A 21,646-nucleotide genomic window follows, 5' to 3' on the forward strand; every position below is an offset into this window, starting at 1 on the left:
CGAGACAAAGCTGACTCCGATTAAAAATTTCACCGATAGTCCATTGAAAAGCATCCCCGATCGGCAACCCTTCCTGCTACAAAAGCGTTATCGCGTTCCTGACAGAGAAAGCGTCACATCATGGAGTTCCATGGATTATACGTTCGTTCTCAGCTGCGGTACGCTCGTTTCCGTCGACGAGACCGAAAGCGAAACAATACGTGGATTACAGTTGGCATGATGTGCCTCGATTTCTCTTCTTTCTCGTTCCTTTTCGATCCCATCCATCTCTGCTTTTTCTTCTTTCCTTCCTCCGCGAAACACAACTATGTAATGTTGTCTTTTCTTTCTTTTTTTTTTTTTGTTAATCTTTTCATTTTCCATTTTCTTTTATTGTAGATACAAAACAATCGGAGAGAGTGGAGGCTAGATAGAATGATCTCTTCAGAAAGAAAAACATCTTAATTCTTTTTTCATTAATATTGAACTCGCTTTTATATTTCAATTTATTCTCATTAGCGATATTATTTTAACAAACACTATAAATATCAGAACTCAAAGAAAACCGTCGAATGCAAAAAAAAAATTTTTGATCTCAAACAAAACTCACAAGAACGGAATAATTCTTGCAAATAATTCTTATCTGGAGACGTGCATCCTATTGAAAATATTCACTCGGTACACATATATGTATTATAAATTAATTTCGTTTAAACAAACAGAGTTTATCGGTTATGCAAATGAACAAATGCGGATGTTAGGAGGAAAAAAAATCTTCCCCGACGAACAAGATAGCTGCCAATCGCCTTTTCGCAGAAGTAAGCGCTAAACGATACGCATACGTAGAACCATATATTTTTTTTTACAATCTTTAAGAAATAAATCATTGCTTCGTTGGCATCGTAAACTTTCTGCAATAAAAATATATTTTTCATTTTTCGTGAACTTCAAAAATTGTTTTACGTGTTAGTCGAACAATTTGGACAAACATGAATATATATATATATATATATATATATATATATATATATATATATATATATATATATAAAAATATAATAAAAAATACTTGTTTTATCGTAATCTTTCGTTCGAATGATAATATTATAACTGTTACGCGTTGTTAATGTCGATAATAGAGAACAGTGTAAATGAAAATTGTCTATATATCTCGATCATACGACAAGAAACGCAATTTAAATGATGCATCGAGCACTGGGAGAATGAGAGAGTAGGAGAGAGAGAAAGAAAGATAGATAGATAGAGAGAGAGAGAGAGAGAGAGAGAGAGAGAGAGAGAAAGGGTTGTTAACATCGTTTGCATAAAATCGCAGGTCTGTCGTTGTTCTCCCTTCGTATACCTGCAATGTATACACACTCCTTGTATCCTACCTGCAGGTCTCTGACGTATTTATATCAAACGGACGTAGAATGTGCCGCCCCGCAATTGCCAGCTGACTGGCCAGCTGAGTCATTAGGGGTTGTATTGTACGATCACAAGGAGATATAACCGATCACTAACCGTTATATCCTACTGATCTTACAGTAACAGGTATGCGATAGTAAACGTCTTTTCCAAATGCAAATCCGTTCACGTAAATATTTGATCATTATTTTTATTAATTATGGCATTTAAATGGCATCTATCCATTAATGGCATTTAAAAATTTAATGATAATATTTTGTATCATACATTACAATTTACTATAACTGTATCGTATTGTACATTATATTTATTTAGAAACCATTTTGGAGGAGGGAAACAAAAAAGTGAATTACAGGATTTTGATTTTGATTCTAGTCGATCTAGGTCGTTGGGTAGAATCATATTATAAAATCTAATCGTTTACAAAATTTGTATATATCGAAATTCAATGTCAGCTGACGATTTATCTAATGATCTCATTGAATATAAATTGAATGATACGATAACAGTACCTTTAAACAGATCTGTTCATCTCATATTCTATTTCTAAGATTCTCGAATGGTCGAGCTTTCTGTTTTCTCGATAGAGAATATACGAGCTGTCCAGTCAGTTTTCCAATCGATTTGTTGAAAGGAGTTTATCTTTTTCCTTTCTTTCTCGTCTCAAGGTTGGCTGATAACGAGCCGCTTATGAAACGAAAGGAAATTCTCTTCTGCTTCTCCAGTCCGTACTCCAATTCTTGTTTCTCTCTTTTTGAGACATTTTATCGATCCGTAACGAAAACATTGCCAATTTGTTCTTGTCAATTGTTCAACGTAGCAGGTGAAATAACGAGAATACAGCGAGTTACTCGATAAAGCCGATTTCTCTTTCCGAGTAAGAAAGTCTTGTTTATTTAGATTGATCGTTGTGCTTATCTCTCGAGTATGACAAAGAGTCCACGGAAGAATCAAGCAAACAAGATAGAAGAGAACATTCGACGAAATATAGCTCGTTGGTTTTTTCAAAAGTCCACATGAGCTTCGAAAATGAGATTAATCGTTTTTCATTGTCAATGCGTTATTCTCTTCTTTTTATAAGAAGAAAGAGAGAGAGAGAGAGAGAGAGAGAGAGAGAGAGAGAGAGAAGGAGACAAGAAAGAAGAAAAAAGGCAAATTATTATCGAGGATAAGATTGGAGCGTGACCAAACGAAAGACGGTTCACTAGTTATGTATTACGCAACGCATATATTATCATTTAAGTAACTTTCAAATGTGAAAATATACGCTCACCGATTGAATATTCAATTTTTGAAACGTGGATACATATTTACATTTTAATAAATTATCATAAATTCGTCTCTCTGTATTTAAAAGTATTTTCTGTAGTATCTTTTTTATGATTTTTTAGACATACCTAAGTACGTTTCATCGGCTTAATATGTATGTACAGTATGATAAAAATATGAGATAAGAACATAAAGAATAACATACATATATGATAAGCGAGGAAGAGAATAAAAAGGAATCGAAAGTTTTGAGAAACGTAACGTTGACGATGATCATGCAGATGGAAGAGTCGATCTCGACAAGGGTGCTTCGCCGGCCATGTCGGTTCTCAATTAAACAAATGCCTGGTAGGGGTAGAACAACCCTCCGGCATCATTTTCTATCCTCTCTCTCTCTCTCTCTCTCTCCCTCTCCCTCTCTCTTCGACCTTAAATCGCCCTATCTCTTTTTCGCTTGCAGGAAACGGGGGAAACGCACGTGTCGAGCAGCATGTGAAAGCCGAGCTAAACGCATTGTAGACCTTTTGCGTGTGTTTGCGCATATGTACGCAGCCCGTTTCATCTATCGTGTTTTCAAGGCCATTCTGCTATACCATATTCGTGTTCGTAAACTTCACCAAATTATGTATGCATTTACGAGCAAGAAGTCATGCATATACGCGTGTACGCGCTCATAGAATATATAATTAGATCCTCGAGCCTAGTTGTAATCAAACTAGCGATCCCATGACAACTTCGAAATTCTCTTGATCATGTCTTTCTGTTATTTTTATTCTTTATTATCGTTATTAAAATGACTTTTCTCTCTCTCTCCCTCTCTCTTTCTCTCTGTCCTTCTCTCTAAGTATATATATATATATATATATATATATATATATATATATATATCCTGGTGAAAAGATCATCGAAGCGTTCTCTTTTTCGCGATTTTTCATTCGTATGCTTGAAACTCTATTAACTACGAGAATCAAAAACGAAGAGAAGTGGTAAAAGGAAACGGTCGGCAAGTTGGAGGATGTTCCACGAAGCACTTTCGACTTCTTGCTGGATTACATTATGGAGCCAAATATTGAAACACCCCTTGAAGGCTGTGGTCAAGCCTCTTTGACTTTTCGTCGGCAGACGACTTCGTCAGCAATCGGCTAGCCGGTGAAAGCTCTTATTAATCCTCGAAAATAGTTCACAGCATATGCGAATACGTATATTTTGTTCTATTTCTTCCGTGAATTTCATTTTGAAAGATCGTAATCGTTGATTTGGCAACACACATAAATTGTAAAATTATTATTTTGCTGCTTACACGATTTTTATTTCTTTGAAAAAATATAAGATATATAAATAACCGTTATTTAATTTGAATATATTTAACTATTTGTTATATTAGATATGATTCCAATTGTTGTACATAACACGTTGCATAATTATTAATTACTAATTATTCTTAGGAGGACATTCAGAGATAGGTATACACTTTCCTTCATCGTTTCTAGCATAATTATCTTTACAATAACAGGCATCGTTACATTTCTGAAATAAAAAGAAAGAATGACAAAAATAATAAATATCATCCTTCATTGATTTTCATGTTTAATTCAAAATCCTCGCAAAATAGTAGTCAATAAAATATGAACGGTTAATATACTTACGACATTAACTATAGGACAAGGCTCTCCAAGAAATTCGCAGGTCGTCTGACAAGCTGAACCGCATGCATATATTTCGTTGGGTCGATCACAGACGATGTCATTACATGTAACATTCACTACAGCTATAAACAATTAAATGTAATATTTGATATCTATTATTAATTGTCTATATAATAGGTTGATAAATTCAGTTACAAGTATAAACGTGTTTTAATTCTAACAATAAGTGAATATAATTGAACTTATTTATATTACGATCCAATACTATATTGACCAAACAAAATTCAATTTATCGAGAGATTACATATTTTTTTTTTAATTTATAATTCTTTTCCAAATGAATAAGTACAAAAAAAATGTTAATAAAATTCTGGTAATTTTCAAAATACTCGCTATCATGCGTCCTCGTATTGTATAAATTTACTCACTAAGTAGAGACATTGTCAAAATAACGAATGAAATTGATAAAATGGATGACATTTTCTGTTAGCTGGTTATTTCCTTCTATATTCAGTATATTGGCAACTAATTGTAATCCAAAGGTGCAATGAATTTATATAGCAAAGCAATCGATAAGCTTCCTTTTTTGACAAGAAACCATACGTGATGATGCAAAATTTGTTGACATTGAGAATGTAGTATTGATAAGAAATCGACATAATTACTGCTTATCTAACTTACATTTTTACTATATATTTTAACATATGCATATTCTTTGTTTTGTTTTATACACATTTTTTATTTTTTTTATATTTATGCATACATATATAAATACGATAACTATATTGATGCTATTATTATTAAATATGTTATTAGCATAAAATACAAAAGATGTTATTCCCCGGTAAAACGAGTATAGATATATGCATGTTAATACGGGATTTCCCTGTGATCGTTCACTCTTCTGTTTGGCAGTCTCTTTCTCTTTTTGTCTTGCTAATTTCTAAGATAGCATGTTGTGCTAAGTATCCATGTGACGTCAAAAGAGTGATTCAGAATAAAAATTTTCTCACGTAATTCCGATCTCTGTTAATTGCCAACATGATTAGAGTGATAGAAAGAGAAGGTCAAGATTTTTAGAAATGGATTCGGATTGCTCGAAAGGACTAATACTAAGTGGATCACTAGAGCAGATTTACTCTTTCTCATCTCTTCTTCTTTCTGTCTTTGGAATAAAAGAAAGAAAAAAATGCAAAGTTTCAAGGACGAAAATATCTCATATCAAATTTTATATACTGGACATGCTAAAAAATTTTTTTGTCCATGTTAAATTATATAATAATTTTGATTACTGTCGATAATGTATAAAAATAAAAACTTAAAAAATTACTTATAAAAATTCTATTTTTCATTTTAGATAAACGTTCACTTTGGAAAGAACGTGAAAATTAAATGAAACGAGATACTTGATTTATGATTAAATATTTCATAATTATTGAAGTATCAAGAAGATGTAATTGCGCTCGTCGCATTTACGATAATATTTATTAAAGATATTCATGACTTCGCAGAAAAAACAAAATTATTATCTAACTACAAATAAACGAACGTATATATTGCTGACGAATACTTTGTTTTCGTGTACTTATTCCAGGAAGCATTGATAAAATAATTTATAATGTAGACATAATGTGGAAAATTTTAACGCACATGAAGAATTAATATTCATGCATATAAGAAATTAACTTTAGAAGTAGATTAATAAAATATTTGAGAATTTCGGGTGATTCAAAAGATAAGGGGAAAAAATATAACTCTCATGAGTTTCGTAATTTACATTGTTGTTTTTGTTGTCAAATGTGTATCAGTCGCCTAATTTATACCTCAACAATTATTTGCTATGAATATAAACGGCATATAATATAAAACATATAAAATAAATAGGCAATGATAGATTCGAATAAAAAATTGATAGATGAAATCTGATTTTGTGCATGTTATAAACATTTTAAAATATATAATTTTTTATCTTATTTTCAATTCAATTTGAAACTTTTAAGTTTAAAATATATGTAAACTATTTTTTGTAGTTTTTAATTTCCGATTACTCTTTTAATATTTTCAAAATGATATTTTTTTGATTATAAACGATTTTGTTAAAAATGAACGAAATGGTCAAACTGATTTAATCAAAATTGTATGGATAATTTTTCGTAAGCATAGAGAAGTATTGTTTATAATTTCAAACGAATTGTCTGATTAGTTTCAATATGAGGCATCCATTTTAGTATAAACATTTTAATGTTAAAATATAGTATAATAGTTTTCGTATTTAATACGTATAAGCGAAACGAGGAAAAATAATGTAGTTATTATTTACATAATTGCTTAACTGCATAGATCGAGAAGTCTGGAACAGCTGTGTATAGTAATTTTATAATAATAATTTCACGTATTAGTTCGTTGTAAATGAAATTGGACGCGTTGGTCACCTACGTCCAGAAAAAAAAGAAATTGCTAATACAAGTGATTAAATCAGACTTTTTATTATTTATTATAAGAAAATTTATAATAAATTAATTTATTCTTGTAAATAGTGTACATATAATACTAATCTACAAATATCAAGCTACAATTTCCAATATAAATTTATGTAAAAATTTATAAGAAATAAAAAATATAAAATAACATTTTAAATGGTACAGTTCTTGGCAATTCTTTTTCAATTGTTGACGGATAATATATCCTATTTTGAGAGTAAAAGTTAATCCTATTAAACTTTTTATTGTTTTAAAATTTACTGTCTTTTTTTTCAGATAAAAACCTGGTATTTAAGTAATCATGTTTAAAAAATCCAACTGCTATCATGACAATATTTCGTTACTATTTTTTTCTAATTTATTATATCATCATGATATTATGCTTATATCTCATTTGAACTTAACGCAATCTACAAGCATAACCATTTCAAAATTCAATGACACTATTTATCTTATCCGACGTATACGATTTACTAGCAACGAGATTTAAATTTCTTTATCGCTGATCATTTTGCAAAAATTTAATATTGAAATATTATTTAGTCTTGAATTTGATTCTACAAACATTTAGAAAATAACGAATCAATTAAATGAAGTCGAGTTAGTAATTACCATATTAATAAAATTTAATTTGTTCATAGAATTCACAGACAACGTATGAAATTTAACGAACGATATAAATAAAGATACGAAAAAGACATTACTAAATGCTTATTAGCGTTTAAAAGATAAAATTACATATATGTTTATATCAGTAATAACTTTTATATGTATCACTAATCAATTTACGTTGTATTTAAGAAAAGTATAGTGCTATATATTATAAATAATATTGCAAATAAATAATATTGCACGACTTTTTAGAATTATATATTTTTCGAATACGTTAATATTTATGTAACATGTAATGATGAACATGTAAAAAGAAAAAAAGATTCAGTTCCTTACATAAAAATCAAAAACCAGTCAGTGATTTATTTCTTAAACTAAACTGACAGGTAGATATATATTTCGGTGAAATCTATTAGGCTCAAGGACTGGTTATTGTACAAGTATGTATGTATATAGAAGTATGCTTTTAGTCATTGTATGATATGTTGAAGAATATGTGTAAACATGATGCGCGTATACATGTGTGTGTGTGTGCGTGCTTGCGGACGTGCGTGCGTGAATGTGTGTGTGCGCGCGCGCGCGCGCGAGAGAGAGAGAGAGAGAGAGAGAGAGAGAGAGAGCGATCGAGCGATAGAAGAAGAGAGAAAAAAAGAGGAAAAGAACAAATTAAAGAAGAAAAACAAACTTGGCGTGAGTCGGAATGTGGAGAGGAATCTACGAAAGATGAACGATGTCGAGAGTATATAAGCTGGTGGAGATCGAATACTGCATATCAGTCTTGTTTTGATAGAATATAAAGAAAGTAATCATGTCTCGCGTCATTATCGCTCTTCTTGTCCTTGTGGCGATCGCTTCTGCCTGTAAGCATTGTTCCTTAAGACTAAATCTCTTTGAAATCTAGTCGTCTTTCAATGAAAAATAGATCTATCGTTTTTTATAATATTTTCCTATTTTTTTTTTTTTTATTTCATTTAACAATTATGAGCGATACAACAAATAGATTTGAGAAATCTAGATTATTATTCGTATTTCGGTCGAAAAATCGTTAAGAACGAAACAAGTGAAAGTGATACACTTAAAAATCTTTCCAATATTTAATTAATGAGAACAATCTTTCTTCATAGTCCCATCCCAGTCAACCAATTGTGGGGAGAACGAAGAATTTAATACCTGTGGTTCAGCTTGTGAACCTTCTTGTGGAGTTAAAACAAATATTTGTACTTTGGTAAGTATTTCTTGAAACATTTTATTAAATCTTTTAGTTTTTACTTTTCCTTGAGCAACATGTAATATCGCGAATAATGTGTTCTAAACTTAAACATGATTATGATGTAATCTAATCGCTTCTTTCCTATGAACTCATCTTAGACAATAAAATCCTTAATTAAAATCTTTCATTATATAACTAGTAATAATATATCTAATCTACTCAAGTACATACCAAATTTTTAAACAAAGATTTTAATAATTTTGGAACAGTCTTTCTAATCATGTTTTTCATCCTATTTCAGCAATGCATAATAGGGTGCCAATGTAAGCAAGGATATCTTAGAGCTGGTAATGGCGCATGCGTTTCTCCCAATAACTGTTAAAGAGAATTAAGAGATTCTATTGAATTAGGAGAAGTACTATATATTAAATATCACTTAATGTTATACTCAAACGTTTACCGTTCCTACAACATTTTATATACTTAAAATTTTATTCATTTCTTCGATCTTATACATGTAGCTGTTACATTACTATAAATAAAATATGTTATTTTATCGTGTAATTATTCTTTTTTCTACAACGATTCATTTGTAATATCTCATAAAAGTATTGCGTAATAAGGAAAATTTGGAATAGATGCAAAATCGATGCATCTTTTGACTCCAACAAATTTTCAATCTTTTCGATGTTTATTTTAGTCAATTTCCGTGAAAGATGTCGGCAAACAATAATAATTCATTTATGTATAGAAATACAATTTTATCGATTGAAAGTGTATAACTTATCTTAGTAAAACTGAAATATATTTGTTAGTATATTAACAAATACTATAAATACTAAAATAATAAACGAATGTAAGAAAGTACAGATTCATCGATTATAAAAAGTGACAGCAATAATTGATTATCCTAAAGTTTTTATACAAAGTTGTTTTAATCGTTTTAAACAGATCATTTAATTCTCTGACAAGATTTCTTATCTAATTTCAAATTGTCACTCAAAATGCTGGCTCTTTTTTTAGTTCTTGGTGATTTTGCCTTGAGTAGGAGTTATCAGAGTATAATATAGTTTCGAATTCCTTTATTCATTTATAAAATTTGCAACATATCCTTCTATCATCAATTCTTTTAATGCCAAATGATGAAATAAAATTTAGAAATGCACCAACTATTGTATTGAAAAATAAAGGAAAATAAAAAAAAAGAGATAAAACAATTTCTATGTATAAACAGCTGTTTCAGATAAATTGCTGAAATTGGATTTCATGATCGTATTGCAGCGATTCTAATTCCAATTTGTATAATTCATTACAATTTGTATAATTTATTTAGCTGTAGATAATGCCATTTGTCTAAGTAATAAACTGTTTTAAATATACATCATAATAATGCTCTGCCTCCAATGGCTTTTTTCAAATTTATTATTCTTACTAAATCATTTTATATTTACTAAAGAAAGTTACCTCTCTTGATTTTCTAATCTCTTAATCTTTTCATCATATGAAGAAGATCTTCACAGATAATGTGAACATAGAAACAAACATGATAAGTAATATACATAGATAAAAACTATTTGTGTATAGAAAAAGTAGTATATAAATGACATTTTATCAATCCTATTTTTAAATTTTTAGTCGTTTTAAATTTGCCATGTTTCTCGTTACTACGATTCTTTTAGTTCTTCTTCTACGTCGCAAGAAAGTTCTAATACATATCGATTAACGATAAACATTGATAATTATACAACTAATAATTCTTGCAGACCAAATGAAATTTTTTTCAGGTGTGCAAGTAGTTATTCGATAACTTGTAAAAACTACCATAATATATCTACATTCTTATACCTACATACTTAATTAGATTTTTTTAAATTGAAAATTGACTTATTTGAGACGAATTAAATTATTTATTTTAATTAACTTATTTATTTGATTATTTTTATCATGTTTATTTACAATGGTGTAAATATATAAATGGATATATATTAGACGACAAAGAAGAATGAATTTTACTCAATGAATATTAATGTCCTATGATTGTAAAAAATGGACACAAAAAGTTTCGTAGAAAAGTTTAATTCAACCGTGTTGAAAAACCTGTACATGTGGTTAAAAAAAAATATAATTATAGTATATTTCTTAAATCGTTTCTTTCTCGCACTTGAAGTTAACATGTTTATTATAATATTTATAGTTTATTCACTAGATAATCCTTTGTCTAAGTAATCAATTATTTTAATTGCTCATCATAAGAATGTCCTATCTCTAATGACCCTTGATTCACATTTTTTTTATATAATTTCATATTTTATATTATATTTATTAAAGTGGGTTGTACATATTTTAATTTTATAATCTCTTAATCTGTTTGTTATATAAAGTGAATGATTTGCAAAGGTCGTAACTAAGAAAGTACGAAGAACCCTTTTATAAATTGGAAGCTACTTTTTAGAAATATTCCGCGTTATAAAAATCGCGTTATGCAAAGTTTATATTATATACTAGTAAATAGTAAGATACATACCGAAAATGATTTTTTAAAGATAATAATTTATTTATTTAGTTAAAAATATATATATATATTTTTATTTATTTCTCTCATTTGCATGCACCAAAATGTGTTTTATAAAATAATAATATTATTTAATAAAATTAAAAATTGCACATAAGTCTGCATGAAAACTATCAATCAATCGGAGTCGGCTGATTTTATGCGAAGCTTTATTTTTATACATAAAATGTTCTCAAAGAAACAACATATTTTGACAGGATTCTTTTCAAAGAAAATAAAACATTTTCAAAAATTCAAAAAAATCATTTCTTTGTTTAAATCTTCATCTTTAAAACGAGATCTTGTTCATCATAATTGACCAAAAATTATGTTTGAATTTATTGTTGGTGTAAACCATTGTGAAATCAGTGGTGACGAATAATCTTAATAGAAATATTAGGGGGACCGGAAAGTAATGTCGTTTCTGCGCATATCGATATTTGATTGTGATTAAAAATAAAAACTTGTTAAAAATTTATTCGTTTGAATTTAATTTAAGAAAGCGACATTACTTTCCGGTCCCCCTAATATTTGAAGTAAGATGAACGTGTGTAGGCATTGTTTCCTGAAAATAAGACGATTCAAATAAATTTAAAATAATTCTAAAGCTTTTTAATCTATCATTAATATTATTAAAGATTACTACATATTATTATAACATTATATTAACGGATTATAATACATATACTATTATTAAGAATATTATCTTTTTATTAATATCAATAAAACATATGCCATATTAGAAATATATTTTTGACAAAAAAAAATTCCTAATTAATTATGTATGATACTTATCAGGAAATAAAATTGTGATTACTCAAGATAAATACACACTTATGATTTAATTGACTCATCTACTCCATACATATTATCTGTTTAAATGTTAGTTTCAAGAACGCAATTATTATAAATAGTTGAAGCAAACAAAAAATCGTAAAGGGGAAATCCCAGTACATAATATTCGCTAATAACATTCGCACAACAGCGTGTATGTGCATAGAAAAGATATGTTTATACTCAATGCGATACAAGAAGAAACATAACTAAAGATTAACAAAAAATTCTATCCTGCAAGTACCGTGGAGATGGATGGTCTAATAATGAAAAAAGTTATGGCACATTAAAAATATTCTAGAAAGTATGAGTACAACACATTTCTATTCTTGGATACAGTCAGACAAAAAACTGACAGTTTATATTTATGTGAGTATATATGAATAGTCCGCGTTATGTAAAACCGTAGAGTGCGTTATGTAAATGCTAGGTACAATTTATGAGACTCGTTATATCGAAACCGCATTTATAAGTATCGCGTTATATAAAGATTATCTGTAAAATAAACATCATAAGTCATTTGCAGAAACAAAAACAGTTCGCGAATATAAATTGTACCGCATGAACAATATCGAATTTTATTGTCTAAATCGTTCTAAATCGACATGTCTCGCGTTACGACGATTATTTTTATATTAACTCTTTGCATCTCATGTAAGTTTTACAGTATATCGATTTAACCATAAATAATAAACCAATAATAATATACAATGAAAATTATACAATAATTCTTATGATACAGCCATCGTCTACATATCCGCTTGTGGATCAAATGCGATTTGTACCGATTGTGCGAGTACCTGTCCGCTAACTTGTGAAAACTATAATAATCCACCTAAAATCTGTTCTAGGGTAAGTAAATTTTTTTTTTTTTTAATTCATTCGCCGATGTTTTTAAAACGAATTAATTTATGTTTAGTAATTAACTTATTTCTTTGATTATTTTCATTGTAGATATGTAAAAAAGGATGTGAATGCATAAACGGATATATATTTAACAGCAAAGGTGAATGCGTTTTACCTAGTGAATGTTAATATTTCGTAGAAATGTCTAATTCAATTGGATTGAAGGAAATGTATATGTGCTTCACATAAATACAATAATAAAATATGATTATAGTATATTTCTTGAATTGTTTCTTTCTTGCGCGTGCTCAATGCGAATTTACTATTTTACAGTATGTATATATTTTATATCTTTATAAATGATTTAAAACTAGTCATTATAAAAAAAATCGTACTTACATCTAATTAGTTTAACGTGAACATAAAGCTTACATCTGACGTGACATTAATTTTAAATACATTTAGTATAATACATGAGTCAGTAATAAGGCTTTTTACGAATACCATATCTTCAAAAATAACAATGATTACAATTGACGATAAAAATAAATTGAAAATAATGAATAGTGTAAAACCTGAACAATTGATTGTTTAGGCTGTAAAATTTCTTTGTTAGTAAGCTATGTTTAATGAAGCTACGTTTATCCCTTTATATTTGTCATTTATTCTAAATGTGCTATAAATCTAAAACTTTCGCGTGAATTTGAAATCTAACGATAAGTTAACACATTGCACGCCGGTTAAATATCAGTCATTGAAAGCCTGAATGCTGGCTTCACTTACTTATCTCTAAAAAATGAATAGTTAAAAAATATTAAAATAAAATATCGATGCGCAATGTTTTAAGCTTTAATCTTATTCCTTTTAATTTATTTTATTTTGATTAAAAGCAGGAAAACTCTGGACTAGTCCATATTGAAAAATCCAATAATTCAAATCAATTCCTGACTGGAAGTTATATATTTGTAATCATTCTAAGTCGTTGTGTCCTGTGCCAAAATGATCCTTTCTATCCTAACTTTTTATGTCGCATATAAATTTTAAAAAACAGTGATTGAACGATATACAATAATAATTACATAATAATTCATATGATACAGCCATTGTTCGAACATTACTGTGTAGACCAAATCCAATCATTTTCTGTGTTCATTCACTAATTTGTGAAAATTATAATGATTCATCTAAAAGTTATCAAATAAAGTAAAATTTCTTAAATGTATTCGAAATGTATTCCACTTTTAAAACGGATTAAATTATATTTCGTAAATAATGGCTATATTTTATTGTCTTTATTCAAGGAAGATTCCCATCTTCCCTGTTTAGGAAGATGGGAATGTGTTAAATAATAAAGGAATATATATTTTATAAAGTAATTGTTGATGTCTCACGATATGCAAATTAAAAGATTTTCATACATATGTACTTTAATTATAAAGTATGTTTATAGTATATTTCTTCATCTCTTTCTTTTATCCACTATATTGTAAAAGAGACTGGTTATTATTAAATTTAGTTAAATTTATTATAATATATATATGTTATTATTAAATTTATTATATTTTAGGATTTTAAGTTTATATTTTTTAATAGGTTTTCAAAGTCATTTATTTATGACTGGTGGAATTTTTATCTCTTTTTGGAGCAAGTTGTTATCACGTTGGGCTAAATTTTTATTGCAAGATATAAGAGATATCTTTTAATAAAATATTTCATTTTCTAATGAAATAAAATACTATTTTATTAATAATGTTTATTCATTAAGATTCAGATTAACAAAAATATATTATCTTTAAACGAAAACCAAAACAATATAATAATCATAAATATTATCTATAATATAAAAACGGTAACTTACTAATCACCTGATTGTTTGACTGTTATCGTATTTATATTTTTTATACATTTGGAATAAGCCCAGTTCTTGCAAAGTATACAGTTGATTCCTTTTTTTTGGATTATGATTCGAAATATGCCTCGCGATAAATAATGCAATAATATTCCAAGTTTTTTTTTTCATCATTATTTTCATTTTTTTCTTGTAGAATCTTCCACATAGATTGATTTTTACCCTTCTTTTTACCATGTTCTTTTCTTTCGCTTTAAGTCTTTCTATTAATATCTTTTTTCTTCTTCTTTTATTTGATTGCTTTTTAGCTAATGCGTTTTTTCTAGAATATCAATCAAGACAGCTGATTTTTTAATGCGATGATGCATGAATTTCGCTTGTCCCAATTTCGCCTTTATTAAAAGCCGAGCTATTTTAGATCAAATTTGTATTCTTGGAGAGATCAAGAATAGGATCTTCAATGACGTCAGTAAGAATCGATTATCTTACGTTATAAAGTTTACGTTATAAAAAGAAAGCCCTGATTGAAGTTCATTTTCCTTTTCGATGTTCTAATGAATTATGGACTGAACAGAATACTTGTTTATGTTTCGCTATGAAACAGAGGGGCAAATTAGTTATGATAATAATTATCCCTCATCGACATAGACACCTATCAATGAATATATTCTGCTTATTTATTTAAATAGTTACAATCAATGATATCGAGGTTAAATAATCGAAATAAACCAAAAAAATATTTATTTGATTGGCACATTACTAGATCCTTATTTCGATCTTGTGAACCACAGATTCGATGTTGTGAATCCTATTAAAACAGACGTGATCGATTCACGCAGAAAACAATAAAAAGAATAACACTATTTCTTTTCATTCTGAAACGTCGAAAGAACTTAATCCCGGAAATTTTAACCATTAAACATATTATTTGTGAACAACGGAATATTACAGGAATATATATGTAAGATGATCATATAATTACTTAATAAAATTCTACATAAATTAAAAAGACTCTATGTGAAAGTAATGTATCTCAATATCTTCACTGCAACCAAAGATTTTTATTTTGATGTATATTCAATTATAGTTAATTCTATAAATTGAATATACCTAATTTAAAAAAGAAACCAATAATTTTCATAACATGACAAAGTGTCAGGTATTACTATGTCATTATCTCATCATTTCTTATTGACAGTTTGTTCTCAATGTTAATAGATAATAATAAAAATTACTATATTTCATAGCATGACATGCTAAAGAATACCTGTGAATATAACGGGTTGCGTCAGGGTTGCGCATGCGTTTCTTTCAGTAACTGTTAAAGAGAATTAAAAGATCTATTGAATTACTATGTAATTATTTTTTTTGTCTACAACGATTCATTTTTAAAATATCATTTTTAAGATACGAAATGATGGGATCTTTCGATTCTAACGGATCTTCAATCTTTTCTATGTTTATTTGAATCAAATGACAAGAAAGACACTAATAGACAATAATAACATAATTTATGAATAAAAATACAAAGTTTTATCGATTGAAAATGAACGACTTATTTTAGTGTTGATGCACACGTGAGATTCATAGGACTTTCTTTCAAGGACCATATATCACTATACAGCATATTTGTTCTTGAGAATTTGTTGAACGCTCGCCAAGGACAAACAATAAGATAAAGAACACATTGCCACCACTATCTAAGTCTTAAGCTTTTTTAGTTGAACTCTCAGTTTTCAGAAATTCGCTAAATCGAACAATCAATATAAGGTTGACCAAATACGCTATGTATTTTTTAGGAGCGTATCCTTAAAAATAACTATTTTTTACTTATACAGCTGCACGAATTACTTATACATTCACTTCGAATATGGGACTGCAGATGCAATAGTTTAAAGCAAATAGTTTCTATTCAGACACTAGTTAGAACTATTCAAACACGGTTACAACTAGTAAGCGATTATCCTTTCCCTTTTTACATACTTTACACGGAAATTCCAAAAATAACGCGAGAAGTATCACTCGAGCAAATCATGAATAATTTAATGAAGAAATGCAAAAATCGAGACGGAAAAGTATTGAAAAAATAAAAATTAAAAACGTAAAAACTAAAAACTTCATAAAAGAAACGTCCACGAAATTCAATGATATACAATTGACATTATTTAATTCCTTGTCGCGGACTCGTATTTGGCTGAAAAATTCAATATTGAGGATGAGTACTTGTAAATACTTGTACTGTCAGTTGCGCAAGATTTAATAACTGAAGCTAAAAACCTTCAATTTGTAACTCGCGTATAATCAAAGACGGAATCAGTAACGCAACGATTTCCGTCGAATCAAATCTAAGATTTGACAATGCATTTGTCGCGAATCGCCAAATTTGTGGTCGAAGACCGTCTTGATTTTGAGGAATAGCTATATAAATTGCCAATTTATAATGAGCTCTTTTTAGACAACTGTAAGCGCTTGAAATTCTTAAGATTCTGCCTACAGGGCAAAGTCGTATTAAAACCGCATACTTGGCAAACTGCCTGTTTAATTATGTAGTCGATCTTGAACGATTCTAGAAAACCATTATAATTACTCTGATAGAGGAATATTATTTGAACACAATATTTAATATTCAAAAGATACAAATGGCATAATATATACAGAGATCATTTTATTCTTAAAGCTTGCAGAATCTCATTCGAAATTGCTCGACGCAATGAATCAATCGTCACATGATACACTCTTCATTTACATATCAACCTCCCTTTATAGTGATATTCAAATTAAATGAAAAGAGGATCCTCAGTCATGAGGATATCCACCCGTGAAGATTTTTTCAAATTTCTTGATGAGAAATGACATGTTCTCATGCATACGTATTCGAACTTATCAATATTCAAAGTCGATAATGCGATCATGAATGTAATCACACACATAATTCGACTATCAAAATACCCTAAACGAGAGCGATCAGCGTATCCTGTAAGTGCATTTCTTGTAATCACGCACATATGCTGTGACGCAGTCGAGCAGCGTTATTAGATTGTTAAAAAGACAAAACTTTGTCTAAATTGCCTTCGCGCTAACCATAGCTCAGATATATACTAAATTGGGAGTTACAAATGATGAAAAATGAAACATCACACTTTATTTACCAAAGAAACGCATCTTTTGACTGTCAAGCAATCGGACATCATTTCAATATAATTATGACTTTTTGCTTATGACTATAATTCGATTGTGAAACGGTGAACACATGTATCATTGTCAGCACCAATAAGCGATAATACAACCGCAATCATAATTTGTAGCAGATAAAATCTTGCAAATTAAAACTCTCGTCAACGTCTTGATATCCCAGTTAATGAATCATATATTTATAATAAAATAATAAAGCATTGTATGTAGGTCTGTCTTGAGTCCTTAAAAATTGCTGATTATTTAATTTTGCCAAAATTGCAACAAATATTATCTTTTCGGCTCGCAAACCGCGAGAATTCAACTGAGAATTCAACTAGCAGATCTGCTGTCTTATAAACAAGCTTTAATAAACGTTATTATTGGCACCTTTTTATACCACAAACTGATACTCTCGAATAAAATATTTTTCTATACTTTGAAATTCTATTGCCGTTTTAAAAATCAAGCTCAAATGGTAATCAGGAAAATATGTGACTTCTGCTTTCTTTTTTCTAAAAGGATTCTCTTATCGGAAAAGAGCGCGTGCGAAAAGAACTTTAAGGAAAACACGATACGCGAAATGAGTAAGTACATCCTCCGATTCTTGTTTAAGGACGATGAAACGTACATGGAACCATTCAATCGTTTTCGTTTTTTAGAAAGTATCCTCCGTAAAAATTTGAACTTAAAGGCGCAGTATACGATATTCATGCGAGAATACGGAAATCTGGAGCTCGTGAATACGAAAGCAGGAATCATGCTATATCAACTATAGTTGAGTGGGACCTATCGATAGCTTCTGAGATTTACTCGTCTTAGAAAATTTATTGAAATCATCTCCCGGTCTTAAATAGACTGTGCATACCTCAAAAACGATGCTTACTATTAACACTTTCTTACAATTTTTTGAATTTTTCGATGCAAGCAAGCGCACTTACGAGTGCGTGTCTTTATTTACGATTTATAATGGTGATTGATCTCTTCTTTCTTAAGTACGAATAGTACTGATTAAATAATACAAACATAAGATATTATCGATAGAATATTATTGAAATATTATCAAAGATAGGAATTGTACGTCGCAGTACTATTCACGAAACTATATAACGCAAGGCACGCAAGGCTTTATCAGACGTAATAATCGCTAAGCCAGACTTAACGATTTGTTTAGGTTGGATTGGCAATTCAACCACACCTACTTACAACTTTCGTAGTTAACTAACGTAGTTATTGTGGCAATCCAGGCATAATAGTGACTCATCAATAGCAACACGTTGAATCACGGAATAATATATCTGTGTTAATTTCCTACTGATCGTTACTGACTGATATCGTTTATAACGTATTATGGTATAATGTATCGACATGAACGAACAACCCACGGCATGGATCAAGATTGAAGATATTTCTGAAAATTGTCCTTTTGCTGCGTTCCCCTGACGATTACCGAAAAATCGACCATCATAAATAGATTCTTAACCATTGTGAAATTGGAGTAGGTCGCGTATTGTTTGCGGTTTGTACGAAACGTCAAAAATTAGCATGACAAATCTAAATTAAGCTTTCTAAAAATTTTCTAAAAATTAGAAAACACGATATATACTTAGAATTGTCCAAGAGAAGACATTTTCTTACCTAATAACTTGTAAAAATTATCATAATTCGTCAAAAATTTATATATTATAAATTAATTTTCTTTAATGTCCTCGTCAATGTTTTTTAAATTGATTTAATTTTTTTTCATAACTAACTTATTAATTTGATTATTATCATTTGCTAGCAAAATAAAACTACTAACCAAAAACCCAAAAATCAAAATCAAAGACCCACTATTTAATATGCATTCATTTGAATGGCTTGATACACGTCAACGGTAGAATATCGCGATCCAATTTGACATAAATCAAAACTATCGAAATATCGAGCGAGAAACTGCGAGATTAGTCTTATCTCGCAGTCATTTTATAACATTATTATTCAGTACGCACACCTTAACGTTTTTCATATGATCTTACAGACCATTCTGACACAATTAAGAGAACGCTATTTGTCGATCAATGGAAAAGATAAGAGAAAGAGGTAATGGAAATGTAAAAATCGTAATATACAAATGTATCACGTGTCACCGTGCGAAACAGTCTAAACCAAATTCGATCATAGGAGATTTTTCGTTAGATCAAGTCACTAACATATCGAATATCATATTTTAAGAAATCTCCAACAAATATTTTTTCTTCTTCATTTTGAATGGAACCATTTAAAGGAGACGATATGTTGACGCACACGTGCGTCTCTTGACAGTTCATAGAACTTTTTCTAAAAGGCTATATATCACTATACGAAATATTTGACCTTGAGAACTCTTTGAACATTCACTAAGGATAGGCAGTAACATAAAAAATACATTATTACTATTATCTAAGTCTTAAGTATTTTTAGTTAAGTTCATAGTCTTCGGGAATGTGCTAAGCAATAAAAACAAAAGGTGGGCTCGTAAAACCATACATTTGTTTAAATCTATCCAAAAACCTATTTCTCACTTATGAAGTAGCACGATCACTTCGCTCGAAAGACTGCATGTGCTATTGTTTAAACATTCCAAACATGCCTACAACCAATAAACGATCACTCCTTTCTTTTCTATATATGTAATTTACATGAAAATTTTTTCCTTTTCTTCTCTTTTCCCACATTCTACAATCGTTTTCCCGAATAATTCTTCAAAAGCATCTCAAATATTTGATCAAAGACATTTTGTTAAAAATATTCGGTCAAAAACATTCAGTTACAAAACATATAATACTAAATATATTTCTTAGAATTCAATCCTGCAGCACTTAACGTGAAACACTTCTAAATCACGTGATATCATAACGTATTACGAGTGACACATCATCGCGAACACTTGACGAAATTCAAATACATTTGTCAGTATGTGCAAAATTAATAAAGAAACGAAAAAAATACGAATTTCTCGAATCGACAAAAAGCAATTAGAAAAAGTATAAGTACACTAATAACTACAAAAATCACTTGATATTACACTCCTATGATTGTCGCTCTTATAACACTTCGTATTCTTAAAATTTTATTCTTTTCATAAATTTTATATGACTGTTACACTATTACAAATAAAATATATTATTTTATTGTATAATTTCTTTTTTTCTATAACGATTCATTTTTAAGACATCATATAAGTATTGAATAGTAAATAATATTTTAAAAAGATGCGAAATTGAGCATTTTGCCGACAATCAATAATAACTCATATAAGAACAGAAATACAGTTTTATCGATTGAAAGTGTACAATTCATTTTGTTCATACAAAATACATTTGTCAGTATAAAAGTAATAAATGAAGGACTCGATAGCAACATGAAGTTTTGCATTGAAAATTATTTGTATCTTTTGAAAAGGTCGTTTAATTCTCTAACAAACTTTTTTATATAATTTTAAAATGTCATGTTGGCTCTTCTCTTGATCCTTGGGGTTTTTGCTCTTAGTAAATATCAGTTTACAATATAGTTTCATAATTTCAAATTTCTTTATTCTACTTATAAACAGCTGTTTCGCATAAATTACCAAAACCGGATTTCACTGAATCGAATGGTAATGATTCTTACTCCAACAATGACTGCTACTCCAAAATCGAACAAATTCAATTAAAATAAGAATTACACGGTATTTTCTCCTTCAAACATCAATTACCTATATAATGGAATACCTAATAATGGAATAATTGTTCATCAAATTACGAAAAAACATGC

General features: G+C 29.1%; 2 protein-coding genes across 2 annotated transcripts; one reads left to right on the forward strand and one right to left on the reverse strand.

The window, feature by feature from the left end:
- Positions 1-4,012: 4,012 nt before the first annotated feature.
- LOC124425272 (inducible metalloproteinase inhibitor protein-like) lies at positions 4,013-4,855 on the reverse strand. Its single transcript, XM_046965475.1, has 3 exons — positions 4,748-4,855; positions 4,320-4,441; positions 4,013-4,200 (listed from the first exon to the last, which is right to left on the reverse strand). Exons 1-3 carry the CDS (start codon positions 4,797-4,799, stop codon positions 4,105-4,107), a joined length of 270 nt encoding a protein of 89 aa, XP_046821431.1. The 5' UTR covers positions 4,800-4,855; the 3' UTR covers positions 4,013-4,104.
- Positions 4,856-8,110: 3,255 nt separating this feature from the next.
- LOC124425416 (serine protease inhibitor swm-1-like) lies at positions 8,111-13,130 on the forward strand. The gene is made up of 6 exons (XM_046965755.1): positions 8,111-8,271; positions 8,536-8,636; positions 8,923-8,998; positions 12,346-12,375; positions 12,749-12,858; positions 12,961-13,130. The coding sequence occupies exons 1-6, from the start codon at positions 8,220-8,222 to the stop codon at positions 13,039-13,041; spliced, it is 450 nt and encodes a 149-aa protein (XP_046821711.1). The 5' UTR covers positions 8,111-8,219; the 3' UTR covers positions 13,042-13,130.
- The last annotated feature ends 8,516 nt before the right edge of the window (positions 13,131-21,646 follow it).

This window comes from Vespa crabro, chromosome 1, assembly GCF_910589235.1.
Source record: "Vespa crabro chromosome 1, iyVesCrab1.2, whole genome shotgun sequence".
Taxonomy (NCBI): Eukaryota; Metazoa; Arthropoda; class Insecta; order Hymenoptera; family Vespidae; genus Vespa; species Vespa crabro.